This window comes from Homarus americanus, unplaced genomic scaffold (genome assembly GCF_018991925.1).
Source record: "Homarus americanus isolate GMGI-L3 unplaced genomic scaffold, GMGI_Hamer_2.0 scaffold34360, whole genome shotgun sequence".
Taxonomy (NCBI): domain Eukaryota; kingdom Metazoa; phylum Arthropoda; class Malacostraca; order Decapoda; family Nephropidae; genus Homarus; species Homarus americanus.
Window position 1 is genome coordinate 12,320,442 of NW_024739403.1, and position 15,548 is coordinate 12,335,989.

Below are 15,548 nucleotides of genomic sequence, written 5' to 3' on the forward strand. Positions count from 1 at the left end.
AGGCCTACGTGACATATTTTCCGCCTAACTAATAACTCCTTGGGACACCAGTAACATTATTCAGACTGATAAACGATCTATAATAATTCCAAATTCAATAATAGTCCCTTAACTTCATGAATCGCATCATTATTAATTCGGCAAATTATATTTAATATCATATAGGCCTAGTTCCACAACCTCTCACTATGTGCGGGGAGCCCTCTCTTCCCTCAGACGACCTTGAAAACTCAGTATCGCCAATGGCGCGGCGTTTGAAATTACTCTGAAATTTCTGAATATTATATATATATATATATATATATATATATATATATATATATATATATATATATATATATATATATATATATATATATATATATATATATATATATATATATATATATATATGTATATATACAGAGAGAGAGAAAGACAAAATGTATTTCAAAATTTTTAAGGAATAATTAATCGTTAGTTATCTCTCCTTCATATTTCTACATACCACATGTTAAGAAAACAATTACAGTATAGTGGGTAGTTCCACTTTATTAAAATTCTCAAAATCTTTATGAAGAAGGTGCATTATGGTACTCACCCTGATAGTGTCATTCTTCGTTATTATATCTGCTATGTGTATGGTAATGTTAGAGGTCGGCTCTACAACTTCCATCTCCACCTCCACATAACCGATGATACTGTAATTCCCGTTGATAAGAGGCTGTAATTTGACCATATAGTGCAGAGGTTTGAGGGCCCTGGGCAGTCTTACATTTATTTTTTCCTTTTTAGGTGGTTGAAAGGTAGGTAGTCGTTCTGGCACTTCTGGACTGGCCTGTTGTGGAAACTAAAATAAAAATAAAGAGTTATATAATTATACTGTATATCTATCTATCTATCTATCTGTCTATCTATCTATCTATCTATCTGTCTATCTATCTATCAATCTATCTGTCTATCTATTTATCTCTCTCTATCTATATATATATATATATATATATATATATATATATATATATATATATATATATATATATATATATATATATATATATATATATATATATATATATATATATATATATATATATATATATATATATATATATATATATATATATATATTTTTTTTTTTTTTTTTTTTTTTCATGTAGCTCCACAATGGAAACGTGGATAAGATAAATCACAGAAAGACTTCTGGTTGAAGCTTGTTTGATTAAGGAATTATAATCAATAAACCTTAGTGATGGTCAGTACAAAACTGATAATATGTTACATAAATTTATTTGTCAGTGGCCCAAGGTTAAAAATGCTTTGAAAACCTTGGAGCTGGATGTAGGATAGTTATTTAGTGGGTCACTTATTTTTGACCTGACTTGACTAGCACGTCACCCCCTTTTCTCTTAAGCTCCTCTACGTGTTGGGATCAGTGGATGACATCATTATGACCTGACCTCATGTTTAATAAGGTCACCCTGTATATTTAAGTCTCTCTCTGTCCATGTAATCCAGTTGCCTCTGAAGATGTCTTGAATAGAGACGAAAGCTAAGGTGCTCCGTTGTTTCCCCTTTTCCCGTGTGATTTTATCAATATATATATATATATATATATATATATATATATATATATATATATATATATATATATATATATATATATATATATATATATATATATATATATATATATATATATATATATATATAAAATCAACAGCCTCACCAGCCAGGAGTCGAACCCTTGACCTTATGCGTGTGACCAGGGATTGCTACCACCGTGCCACAAGGACACCAAAAGTAATCCTAGACTTTGTGTGAAATATAACAAAGTCTATGATTGCATAAGGTCGAGGGTTCGACTCCTGGTTGGTGAGATTGTTGATCATATATATCATATATATATATATTAGGGTGGTCCAAAACTATATGGTAAAAAATATAAGTAGTAATATATTGCCTCCACAAGCCTTAAAATTGTTCATTTGGTTCATAGATAAGGTCTGTAAAATTTTATCCATATTCATTAACATTTAGAGGTCAATCCATTTTGCATATTATACTTGTAGTGTAGGACTGAATTTTCTTGTCCGCATGATACAGTCTTAATATACACAACACATTATATTGGGTATATTTCAATGTAGCTGGGGCTGTAGCACAAGCTCTTGGACACGATATTGCAGACATGTCGTTTTCTAGGAGTACGATTCGAAGGTACAGAGCAAGTGGGCGTAAGCAAGCAGCTGAAACAGACCGAAAATCATTTTCTCCAGATGAACCTCTTCTCCTACATTGGGACGGAAAACTCCTTCCTGACGTACAGAACACAACTGCTAGTCGCATTGCCATTGTGGTGACATTTAATGGACAAGAGAAGCTGCTAGGAGTACCCAAAAAAGAGAGAGAAACTGGAGAAGCACAGGCCGAAGCATGTTTGGAAGCAATTAAATCATGGAATGTTGAGAAATTGGTTAAAGGACTTGTATTTGATACTACTGCTTCCAATACAGGATTACATCGTGGAGCATGTGTCCGCATTGAAGATGAACTGGAACAGGAACTTGTTTGGATAGCATGCAGACACCATGTGCTAGAAATTATGCTAAGCGATGTCTTCAGTTTGATCTGTGGGTCAACTGGAAGTCCTGAGACTATTCTGTTTAAGCGCTTCAAAAAGCAGTGGAGGTCCATTTCGCTCAATGACTTCATTCCAGCACCAGAAAGCATGTTTGAGGACCCAATGCTTCAAATTCTAAGGAAGGAGTTGCTTGAATATTTGCCAGTAGCCCTGCAGGATAATCAGCCACGAGATGATTATAGGGAGTTTCTAGAACTAGCTCTTTTGTTTCTTGGTGGACTGCCAAGTAGTAAGGTTTCCTTTCGAGTTCCTGGTCCTACACACCATGCAAGATGGATGGCAAAAGGAATCTATGCTCTCAAAATCTATCTGTTCAAACATCAATTCACATTATCAACACGGGAAGAAAACAATATCACACAACTGGCTTTGTTTGTGAGCATAATGTATGTGAGATTCTGGCATGAAGCACCAATGGCTGTTCGAGCTCCATTCAATGATTTGCAGCTAATGAAGGTTTTAAAGGAATATCCTCATGAGAAAGTTGCACACGCAGCACAAGCAGCAATTAGCCGACATCTCTGGTATCTATCAGAACATCTTATCGGTCTAAGCTTATTTGATGACAGGATCGATACTGAAACCAAGAAGAATATGGTACAAAACTTCCAGTGCCCAAAGAAACAGGACTTTTCAAGGCGTATTGTCCTATCTGATGAAACTCCTATCAGTAATGTGGCCTCATTTGTTACTGAGCGTACATTAGATATTTTTGATGTTCTTACACTAGATGGCAAAGAAAGAGCACAACTGTTCTTGAGTAAGGATCCCAAAACATGGAAAGACGATGAAGTGTTTATCACAATGAGAGATCGTGCGATAAATATGAAGGTGGTGAATGACAGCGCAGAGAGGGCAATTGCTCTCATAGAGCGTTATAATGAGTCTATAACGCAAAATGAGGACCAAAAGCAGTACCTTTTACAGGTTGTTGCAGCTCATCGCAAGAAGTTACCAACGGCAAGCAAAGCTGCTATGATGAAGGGATACAAATAAAGAATGTGTATTGGTGTTCTAGAGTTATTTAGTTTGTAATTTGTAAAACTTATAATTGTATTTTGCTGAATAAAGACAATGTGTTTATAATGTGTTTATCTAGCCCCGAAAAATCCTTATTACGTACTAAATGGAAAAAAAGAGGACATTGGATTGACCTCTAAATATGCTTTAAATGATCCAATTTTTTTCTGGGATGCATTTTGTACCTAATGGACAAAAATAAACCTTGTGGAGAAAACGTATACAAATATGTGATATTTTGGACCACCCATATATATATATATATATATATATATATATATATATATATATATATATATATATATATATATATATATATATATATATATATATATATATATATATATATATATATATATATATATATATATTTATTTATTTATTTACTTATTGATAAAATCACACAGGGAAAAGGGAAACAATGGAGCACCTGAGCTTTCGTCTTTATTCAAGACAACCTCAGAGGCAACTGAATTACAAAGACTGAGACAGAGCTTATGTACAAAGGGTAACCATACAAAACCTGAGGTCAGGTAAAAAAAATGACATTCACTAATCCACACAGCAAACATAAGAAGAGATTATAAGAACGGGCGACATAACTAGTCATGTCACATCAGGTAAAAAATATGAGACCCACTGATCATCTATCATATATCTACCTTACATGCTTTGAAAGCATTTTTAACCTTGGGCCACTAACAAATAAATTTGTGTAAAATATCAGTTTTGTACTGACCATCACCAAGGTTTAAAGAATACATTTTTCTAATCAAACTTGCTTCAACTAGAAGTCTTTCTGTAACACATGCTGATTAACACACGTCTAAACTGTTTTCCCAATCTGTGGGATGGTTATTGTTCCTTATATGAACGAAAAGTGCACTGCTTTCGGATGCCGTTTTAATATTGTACTTGTGTTGTTTAATTCTAAGTTGCAATATTTTCTCAGTCTGACCTACATAATTTCCATTACACTTGCTACATGACATACAGTAAACACTTCCATTTACATTCAAGATTGGGCTATTCTTTATTAACATATTAGTAATAGTTGAATCACACTTTAAAACAACTTTAATGTTTAGTAATTTAAGGGACTGAACTAACGGGATAAATTCATTGCGATAAAGTAGTCAAAATATTCTTGAATGTAGGAACTTGCCTAGTTTGAGTAGAACATAAGAACAACATAAGAATGGAGGAAACTGCATCGGGCCTATTGGCCCATGAAGGGTACCCAAGGTTTTGTGCAATGGACGGAATGTGTTGCAGTTTTTCTTCGATAAATTCAGCGTCACAAATACTCAAACATCTCAAAAACATAGCAGAAAAACTGATATTTTGGAAGACTCACGGTGACTCTATAAAAAATTTATGAAGCTATCTACCTGTGTAGGCTTTCTGTACACCTTAAATTTATAGTTATGTCCACTTCTCATGATAAGCTATCAAAAAAAGGAAGAGATCCATTTTTCTCTCTTTCAATTTTGAAGGTAATACTAGGGACAAGATAATTAAGCTTGTCTAAAAATTCCATTGGGTCACTGTTTCTAGGCCATAGACAAAGCACATCATCTACATATCTATACCATGGAGGAATAAAGTCACCTATGTTGGGTAGTAATCTAGCCTCAAAAAATTCCATATAACTACAGGCAAATGGAGCAGAAAGACAATTGCCCATGCTCATGCCAAATATTTGTTTGTAAAACTTTCCATTTGCTCTAAAAACATTATCAGTAAAGCATAACTCTATCAGTTTGAGAAATGTATCATGTTCTCTAGTTAAAACTAACAGAGGCAACTTATCTTTAAGGAATGAAACTACTTTCATTCCTTAAAGATAAGTTGCCTCTGTCATTCACTGGTACTCTAGTGTAAAGGGGATTTACATCAAAACTTATCAATTAACATGGTTCATTGTGTATCTTGAGTTTATCAATTAAATCATTGCTGTGAATTAGATAACTGTTCTGTAAGCGGGGATAGCATCGTAACCAACCACTTGGATAATTTGTATATAACAGAACCCACAGAACTCACGATAGGGCGTAATGGATTATTAAGTTTATGTGTACAATTACAATATTAGAACGGCATCTGAAAGCAGTGCACTTTTCGTTCATATAAGGAACAATAATCATCCCATAGATTGGGAAAACAGTTTAGACATGTATAAATCATCATGTATCACAGAAAGACTTCTGGTTGAAGCAAGTTTGATTAGAGAAATGTATTCTTTAAACCTTAGTGATGGTCAGTATAAAACTGATATGTTACACAAATATATTTGTCAGTGGCCCAAGCCTAAACATGCTTTCAAAGCATGTAAGTTAGATCTATGATAGATGATTAGTGGGTCTCATATTTTTTACCTGACGTGACTTAACTAGTTATGTCGCCCGTTCTTATAATTTCTTATTGTGTTTGTTGTGTGGTTGGTGTGTGGATTAGTGGATGTCATGTTTTTTGACCTGACCTCATGTATTGTAAGGTCACCCTGTGTACATAAAGCTATCTCTCAGTCTTTGAAATTCAGTTGCCTATGAAGATGTCTTGAATAAAGACGAAAGCTAAGGTTCTCCATTGTTCCCGTTTCCCTGTGTGATTTTATCAAGATTTATCTTATCCACGTTTCCATTGTGATATTTACACCCCAGTTGCACCACTTTTCCTCAAAACTCTCTTATTAGTCATGCACAACATTAGTTCCAATATGACTAATAATTTCTCTTCCAGCATCTCCTTCACCAATATCTCCAATTCCTCCTCTAACTTCCCTTCTCTTTCTCACCATCTGCCTCTGAATTATTCTTTCTCTCTTGTGAGTCTTTCACTGTACATTCTCTCAATATGTCCATACCACAGCTTCTTCCATTCATTTACACCTACTGCCATATACTTGAAGCCTTCCAATTCCTTCAGTCAAACGCTAATCAAACTAATATTCATAAGAACATAAGAAAATAAGGAGTCTGCAATAGGCCGGTTGGCCTGTGCATGGCAGCTCCTGTCGAGAGTTACTACCACTCTCTATCATCCATGAATCTATCCAGCCTCCCATTGAAACTTTCCAGCGTTCCAGCACTTACTACAAGGTTGCTAAGCTTGTTCCACTCGTCCACCACCCTATTTGTGAACCAGTTTCTTCCTATCTCCCTCCTAAACCTAAACTTATCCAACTTGAATCCGTTGTTCCGAGTCCTGTCCTGCTCGGATATTATAAGAACTTTATCTATATCACCTTTATTGATTCCGTTCACCTACTTGAATACTTCTATCATATCTCCCCGCACTTTTCGTCTTTCTAGGGAATGCAAGTTTAATTTCTTTAACCTATCCTGATATGGAAGGTTTCTAGGTCCCGGAATCATTTTTGTCATTCTTCGCTGCACCGACTCTAGTGAATTGATATCCATTCTATTATAAGGGCACCAGAACTGAACCGCATAATCGAGGTGCGGCCTGACTAGCGCAAGATATAGTTGCAATAAGACCTCTGCACTCTTATTACTTACACTTCTAGATATAAAACCCAATACTCTGTTTGCCTTATTTCGAACATTAACGCACTGTTTTCTAGGCCGTAGGTCCGGGCTTACAAGTACCCCTAGGTCTCTTTCACAAGTCGACTTCTCTAGGTTGATGTTGTTAAGGCTGTATACATTGGCAGTATTTGTTCTTCCAATATTAAGCACGCTGAACTTGCTGGTGTTGAATTTCATTTGCCATTTTTCAGACCACCCATGCAGTTTATTTAGATCCTCCTGTAATGCATTTGCATCCTGCCCTGAATTAATCTGCCGCCCTATTTTGGTGCCATCCGCAAACTTGCTTATGTCACTGATGATCCCAGTATCTAGATCGTTTATGTAGATTATGAACAAGAGTGGGCCTAGTACTGACCCCTGGGGAACCCCACTGGTTACACGACCCCACTCAGATTTAACACCATCTTCGCTGACCCTCTGCGTTCTATCGGTGAGCCATGATTTTATCCAATTTAAAACTTTCCCCTCGATACCATGAGCCTTAATTTTTCTCAGAAGCCTCTGATGCAGTACTCTGTCAAATGCTTTGCTAATGTCTAAGTAAATAACATCGTAATTTTCGTCATATCTACTACCTCGAAGACTTTCCTAAAAAATGTCAGCAGATTTGTTAGACAAGAGTTTACTTTTGTAAACCCATGTTGAGAGTCGTAGATTAATTTGCTTTTCTCTAAATGCGATCGGATGTTATCTGCTATAATTGATTCAAGAAATTTTCCCACTACTGACGTCAAACTGATCGGCCGGTAATTTGACGCTGATGCTCTGTCTCCCTTTTTGAATATGGGTACTACATTTGCCTGTTTCCACAAGTCTGGCACAACTCCGGTGTCTAATGATTTTGTAAATAAGTTTACGAGGGGTCCGCTAATCTGTTCCCTACACTCTTTCAAGACTCGAGGGAAAATTTCATCCGGCCCTGGGGATTTTGTCTTCTTTAGTTTATTTATCTTCTTAAGAACATCCTCTTTTCTGATAATGATATTCTTTAATTTCTCTTCTTCTTTTCCGTTAAATATCAGTTCCACCTCTGGAATTTCATCGAGAATTTCCTCTGTGAAAACTGATAAGAAGTAGCTGTTCAATGCTTTGCTTATTTCTTCACTGCCATTTATCACTTCTCCTCTCCCTGACTTTAAAGGCCCAACTTTGTCCTTGAACTTTGTTCTATATACCTGGAAAAATCTTTTGGGATTCGCCTTGGATTCTCTTGCTATTTTGATTTCATAGTCTCTCTTTGTTTTCCTTACATTTTTCTTAACATTCCTAGATAGTTCATTATACCTATTTCAGAGCTGCTCCTCTCCTCCCTTTAATTTCTTATATATTCCTTTCTATATTCCTATGTCATGTTTAAGTTTTCTGGTCATCCACCTTGGCTCATTCTTATTTGACCTAATTATTCTGTATGGTATATTTTTTTCTTGTGCTTTATGTAGTATACTAGTGAATATATTATAGTCATGATCAATTGTTGTGTCATGATTAATTGTTGTGTCATCTATGACCTCACCCCTACCTACTGGTGATTGACGTGACTGTTCCCAGGTGACCTCACCTAGGTACCTTCTTAACTCCTGATAATCCGCCAACCGAAAGTTTGGGACTCTGACCATATTGTCATTGTTTTTCGTTTCCCAATTTAGGGTGAACCTGATTTCTCTGTGATCACTGTTACCTAGTTCTTCCCCTACTGTGATATCTCTGATAATATTTTCTTTATTTGTTAATACTAGGTCTAATATATTGTCACCTCTAGTAGGTTCTGTAATTAGTTGCTTCAAAAAACTATCCTGTACTGCGTCTAGGAAGTCTTCAGATTCATAGTCACCTACAATGTTGTCCCAGTCAATATTTCTGAAGTTGAAATCCCCCATAATGCACAGGTTGTTATATTTTGCTGCCCTACTCATTTCCTGCCACATGGGCTGAGCTGCTTCTTTCCCAAGACTTGGAGGCCTGTAAATCACTCCCATAATTAGTTTTTCTCTTCCTTCCGTGATTTCTACCCATACAGACTCGGTTCCTATTTCACCCTTTATTGAATTATTAATACAACATTTTAATGTATCCTTGATGAAGAGTGCGACCCCTCCCCCCTTCCTACCTTTCCTATGCTTGTGAAAAAGGTTGTACCCTTCTATGTGGTACTCTGATAAAAAAAATTTGCTCGCCAGATTCATCCAAGTTTCGGTGATTGCTATGACGTCTACATTCTCGGTACATACAACCGCTCTCAGCAAGTCTATTTTATTTCTAACGCTCATACTGTTTGTATAGTATACATATAAACCTACCCTTCCCTGGTTTTGTTTTACCCCTTGTCCTGAGTAACCAATTTTACTTCCCAGGACCAGCTTGTTTTTTTACTCCCACTTACCCCGACCTCTCTCTACTGGCGAAACCCCCCCTTTGGAGTAACAATTTCACGCTCCAGGGATGCAGACAACGTCTTTACCCCGCACGAGACAAGTGTACTCCGTCACGACTGTACAGGTAGTCGTTGCCATAGAATCGTTGCCAGTTATCAATGAATGCCCAACCATTGTTTGCACAATGTTTTTCCAGTAGGCAATTTATAGCAATTGCCCTGGACAGCCATTCACGACCAACCCCTCTTCTAGGCAAGACACCACATACTATCCGGATCCCTCCCCTATCTCTAATCTTCCCCAGCGCCTCCCTATACCTCTTGAAAAGTTCCTCACTCCTAACCTTTCCTATATCGTTTCCTCCCACACTACTGGATTGGTACCCTCCCCTGACAAAACCCTATCTATCCTCTCAGCTACATGCCCTATCCCAGCCCCAGGAAAACACACCCTAGTCCTACGTTTCCTATCTCTTGCACAAAAAGTCCTATCTAAGAACCTCACCTGGCTATCCCCAACTACCACGACCTTACCACTGGGCAGGGTCTGAACAACTGCCCTTTTCTCTCCTGGCACCACATCGTCCTGCCTCTTCTCTTCCTCATCCTCCCTCCTCTCCTTGCCAGCTTCCTCCAGCACCTGGTAGGGGTTACTACACTCCACACCCTGGTCAGCTTTCCTGAGTCTGACCCTAGTCCCCTTGGAGACAACCACCCTCCACTCTTGCTCCTCCTTCGCAGGTGTCCTGCTAGGCAGGACACCTACCTGAAGGAGTTCAGTCCTGAGGGCTTTATTTTCCCCCTTTAGAGTGTCAAGCTCACTCCTCAACTGCCCCAGCTGCCTTAACAGAGTGGCCAGTAGGTCGTCTTTCCTCACACCACGCTCCTCTTCCCCCAAGACACAACGATCCAAGGCGGCCATTTTCCTTAGTCACTAACGGGAGCACTTGGGGCCACGACCTTCTCCAAGCTGGGTCAGGTAGCAACTGAGCTGGGTCAGGTAGCCCAGTCTTCTTCCTCTGCTTTTTTTTATTATTATTTTCTTTACAATCTCTGCCAAGTCTCCTCAAACACCCTGAGGTTTCCGGGCCTGTTGGTACTGTATATTCATTGTTGTACTGTACTTAATACATTATGCCAATACTTAATATTACCCACCCGTTTCTACTAATGATTACTTTTGAATCATTTAATTTGTGTAGCTATGGATGATTTAATATTTGACATGTGATTAATTCTGCAACAAAAATGGCTACTCACCGATGTTGCTGTTTTTTCTAGTGACCTCTGGTCTGATTCCCTGACTTGCGGGGCATAGTAATAGACTAAGAGACCAGTGGCCACCGTGACGCTGACGAAGAGGATACCTAACAGGATTGCTATACCTCGGTTTAGGTAGCAACCATTCTTCTTCCCGAAGGACACAGAGGCTGCTGATTGGTTCATCTCCATTGTTAGCACTTCTCTACTCTGGCTGGAGCCTCTCATGACATATTCCAAGTAAGTAACCTGTGTTAATAAAAAAAGAAATAGATATTAGATATACACACCACATTCTTATGACTAATGCACACGAACAGTCACTCTTACACTTTATGAATTACTCCAAAAGGAGACAGAAAAACTACAATGCTGTACAGGCATATTCCTTTGACCATTAGTTTTGATCTTGACCGTTAACAAAAACTTAGTACAGAAAATTTTTCGAGATGTGATACATTTTTATATGAACATCTATAAACCCAAAGAGGTACTGTGTAGCTGAACTTGTGTTATCTAAATATAAAAACAAATAAAAATTAAAATGTCCTTTTCCTTTAGCCTAGATCCCTATTTTTTCTGAAGACCGAGAGATCGTAGATTAAAACAGAATAAATAGATAAGATCACAAAAATAATGGCATAAAAGTAAAGGATATTATCAGAGCACATGTGCTCTCTTTTGAAATCGAGATGTAGCTTGAACCTTAGGCAAATCTTCACTAAATCTGAATAATCTCTTCGTTGGCTGGTGTGTTAAGAGGTTAACATGACGCCTAGCACCAAATTTCTTCAAATCGTTGAATTCATAGAGAATAGCACGGTGCTACTCTATATGAATTCACCCGATCGTTGGCAATTTCCTTAAAAACTAAGTGCATCACCCACCAAGACAAAGGACTATGTAACCTGGAAGAGGAGCAGTAGCTTAAACCATTAGCTTGTATGACTAGGAAAATTGCTAGTTCATGGAAACATTGGAGGATGATTGCAAAGTGTACCTGATGCTTCTTAGGATGTTATTGTAAATGTGTACCAAGATGTGATCTACAGGTAATCTCTTTGTATCTGGTGAGGTGAGGCAAGAATAGTTGGACGAAAGCAAAGTTTAAGTGTTGAAATAAAGACTTAGTTTATAGTATATATATATATATATATATATATATATATATATATATATATATATATATATATATATATATATATATAAACAGGACTTGGTTGAAGTTACTGGGATCGCTACCACCGTGCCACAAGGACATCAAATCCAATCCTAAGCTTTGTTATATTCCACACAAGGCCTGTTCACGGGCAATCCCCAGTGGAGGTTCACGGCACTTAACAAGCAAGATAAACAGGCCTTGTGTGGAATATAACAAAGCTTAGGATTGGATTTGTTGTCCTTGTGGCGCGGTGGTAGCGATTCCTGTTCATAGGCAGAGGTCCAGGGTTCGATTCCCCACTAGTGAGGCATTGTTTGTATATGGAAGTCCGCGTGCTATATGGACTGATGTTATATATCATTGGTCTGACAATAAAAGTTGTTTGTTTTAGTATTTTACATAACATATCAACGGTTCAGTTGGAAAAGGTTAGAATAAAGAAAAATCACGAATTATTTATCTTTATCGTGGCCATCTTTAATTCGACTGTAACTAGTTAAGATTTTTTGCATTTTCGCATCCTCTGAGTTGTACTATGAAAATAAAATAGAGGTTTTGATTATAACCAATACCAATTTCATCTGAAAGCAATAATTGTTGCTCTTAGATGGTGCCAATACAGAAGCACACTCGGTTCATGGACTAACTCAGGAAAGTGAGTTATGCGCCACCATGCATAATTGAAACATATGTACAGTTGTGGAAGAAATTTCCTGGACATATGGCAGTAGCTGGCATGAAAGTATTTAAGGATCATTAGGTGAGTGAGATTGGAAATCAATGTATTTTTTCACACTTTGCATTAAGTAGCGTTTTTTCTATGTTGTGACTCCGGGTTACTATATCCGCCGTCCGGGCGGCTCTTTCGCGAGGTTCAAGATTTCTTAAGAGCATTATAGGAGTTCCAATCTTGAGAGTGAGGTGGTGAGGAGGCATTCCAGCGGGCTCCAAAGAATTAAGGATATCTGCATGGTACTGGACTGCTTGGTCCTGGTCGATTACTGTATCAACAGATTTGAATGAGGTCTCACTGCCTGGAAGCTGTCTGAGTAGAGTCATGTTGATTTCAGCCACTGTTTCATTCTTTGGTGCCAGAATTGCGCGTTCACGCAGCCACTTGTGATCCTTGTAGTGGTGGATAATGTTTGGGTAGACCATGTTAGTGAGCTCAGTTGAGGACTTTACAACATTTCCACATCCTTTTCAACCTCCGTGTGGTTTAACGGGTCGGGTCGGGTTGGGTGTGTCGGATCGGGTTGGTTGGGGTTTTTTTGAGATCCCCACCTGACACTTGCTATCCATGCCAAGTTTGGTCCGGGCGGCTCATTCGCTAGGCCACGGTAGGACGCCACCCTCCGGGAAGCTCCACATTGTCTCACTGTTCAGTCCCCAAAACTTCTTCTTTCATCAATAGTTCATTAACGGTGTATGTAAGTTCCACTACAACGGTACAGCAAAGAATATTTTTGAAGCATTAAACTGTTATTATTTTATTGTCTATTCATCACTACATATAACACCACCCATCATCACTACATATAACATCATCCATCATCACTACATATAACATCATCCATCATCACTACATATAACATCATCCATCATCACCACATATAACATCATCCATCATCACTACATATAACACCACCCATCATCACTACATATAACATCATCCATCATCACTACATATAACATCATCCATCATCACTACATATAACATCATCCATCATCACCACATATAACATCATCCATCATCACTACATATAACACCATCCATCATCACTACATATAACACCATCAATCATCACTATATATAACACCTCCCATCATCACTACATATAACAACATCCATCATCACTACATATAACATTATCCATCATCACTACATATAACACCATTCATTATCATCACTACATATAACACCATCCATCATCACTATAGATCGGTAAAGTAGGTTCCGAGATTCTCGTGCGGACACACAAAGACACATACTTCTTTGTATTTATATATATATATATATATATATATATATATATATATATATATATATATATATATATATATATATAGATAGATATATGTGTTACATATGTCTATGTATTTACATAATATCAAGATGAGTGCTGCGTATTCATTTAGTATCAGTCATAATTGCAAGAGCAGTTTCTATGAAAGAAGATATGAAAGATGTACTGTATGTACTTTATAATAATTAGTTTATTTTTTGCATTGGATGTGAATTATATTGGGGCTATTTCATTTCTAATATTTTGTAATTATATAATATTTTGTACTTGAATAAAGAAGTTTTGAGTTAATATTCTAATGTTAAAAGATGTATTGGTTGTTTACATTGAGGAGCTGCCTTCCTTCATGGCTGAATACAGGGCGTGGATGTAAGACCAGGAATGTGACTATAATCTTATTTCATTCATTGTGTATCCTACATTTTGGTGTTAATTTACTCCTTAACATTAGGGATGAATACTAAGTGATACTTTTGTGACATCAGTCAGCCTTCAGTGAGACAAGACGGCAACATGTATGGCATTGTAGGCACTCCTGTTTGGCAGCCTGGTCAAGTCTGTTGGGCTCTGCCCCCTCCCTCCCCTCCCCCTGGCTCCACCCCAATTCCTTACCAACCTAACTACACCGGGATTTATCAACAAATCATTCAAGTAATCAGTGCATTGAATGATTATCAAACAGTGATCCAATAGCGTATTCCAAGGAAAACACAAAAACGTGTGATTCACAGCAAATCACCAGTGGCCAGTGTAGTACCAGACTGTGGGTACTAGACCGTGAGCACTTTGCCGATGACCTTCAAAGTGCCAGGGACACAGACTACTGGGGTGTTTACCATATACTGTGGGTACTGAGTTGGCGACCTTCAAATTGCCAGAAACAAAGAGTACGGCAGTGTTTACGACAAGACAAATATTAGTTGATGTCTACCAGTGCACTATGTCACCGCGGACAATCAATTCCGTATGTCCACAATAACAGATATCAACAGATGTCCACCATTGAAGTACTCCAGGCACACCTTGTACAGTTTAAAGTGAGGAAACGGATATCCTGATGGCAGTGTTATTGTGCTACTAAAATCACTGAACATATTCCATGATCGTAGACATAGACAAGGACGTCATAAACAGAAGCCCATCAAGACTATTACCTCCAGTAGAAAACCAGAGAAACCTACTCCTGACAGACTGTACCAATACATTGAAGTCTTCTGAATATGGTATAGTCCTCCCCCCTTACTAATCTCCAACGTCACATCCCTCGCCAACAAATTGATGAGCTCCCTACCACAGTCTGGTCAGTTACTGGCAACGTTGTTGCCATCTGCAAGGCGTGGCAAATTGTTCTTCAAACTTGCCACATTGCAGGATATCAATTCTTTCACACCTTCATACACACCTATGAACAATATCTGTCACACCTGGATGTTTTAGTCCCAGCTGATGTGGAGGCATTATGGGTATGTGTTTTGCCACGAGCCTACCCTCGTCATACTGCCGCTATCATATAATATATATATATATATATATA

At 37.7% G+C, this 15,548-nt stretch overlaps 1 protein-coding gene across 1 annotated transcript in view; it reads right to left on the bottom strand.

Moving 5' to 3' along the window:
• Nucleotides 1-489: 489 nt before the first annotated feature.
• LOC121874653 overlaps nucleotides 490-15,548 on the bottom strand; it is a 52,273-nt gene continuing 37,214 nt past the window's right edge. The window contains exons 2-3 of the mRNA XM_042378883.1: nucleotides 10,826-11,074; nucleotides 490-829 (exon numbers count right to left, since the gene is read on the bottom strand). Coding sequence (XP_042234817.1) covers nucleotides 506-829; nucleotides 10,826-11,053 — 552 coding nt within the window. The 5' untranslated portion in view covers nucleotides 11,054-11,074 and the 3' untranslated portion in view covers nucleotides 490-505. The remainder of the gene's footprint in view (nucleotides 830-10,825; nucleotides 11,075-15,548) is intronic.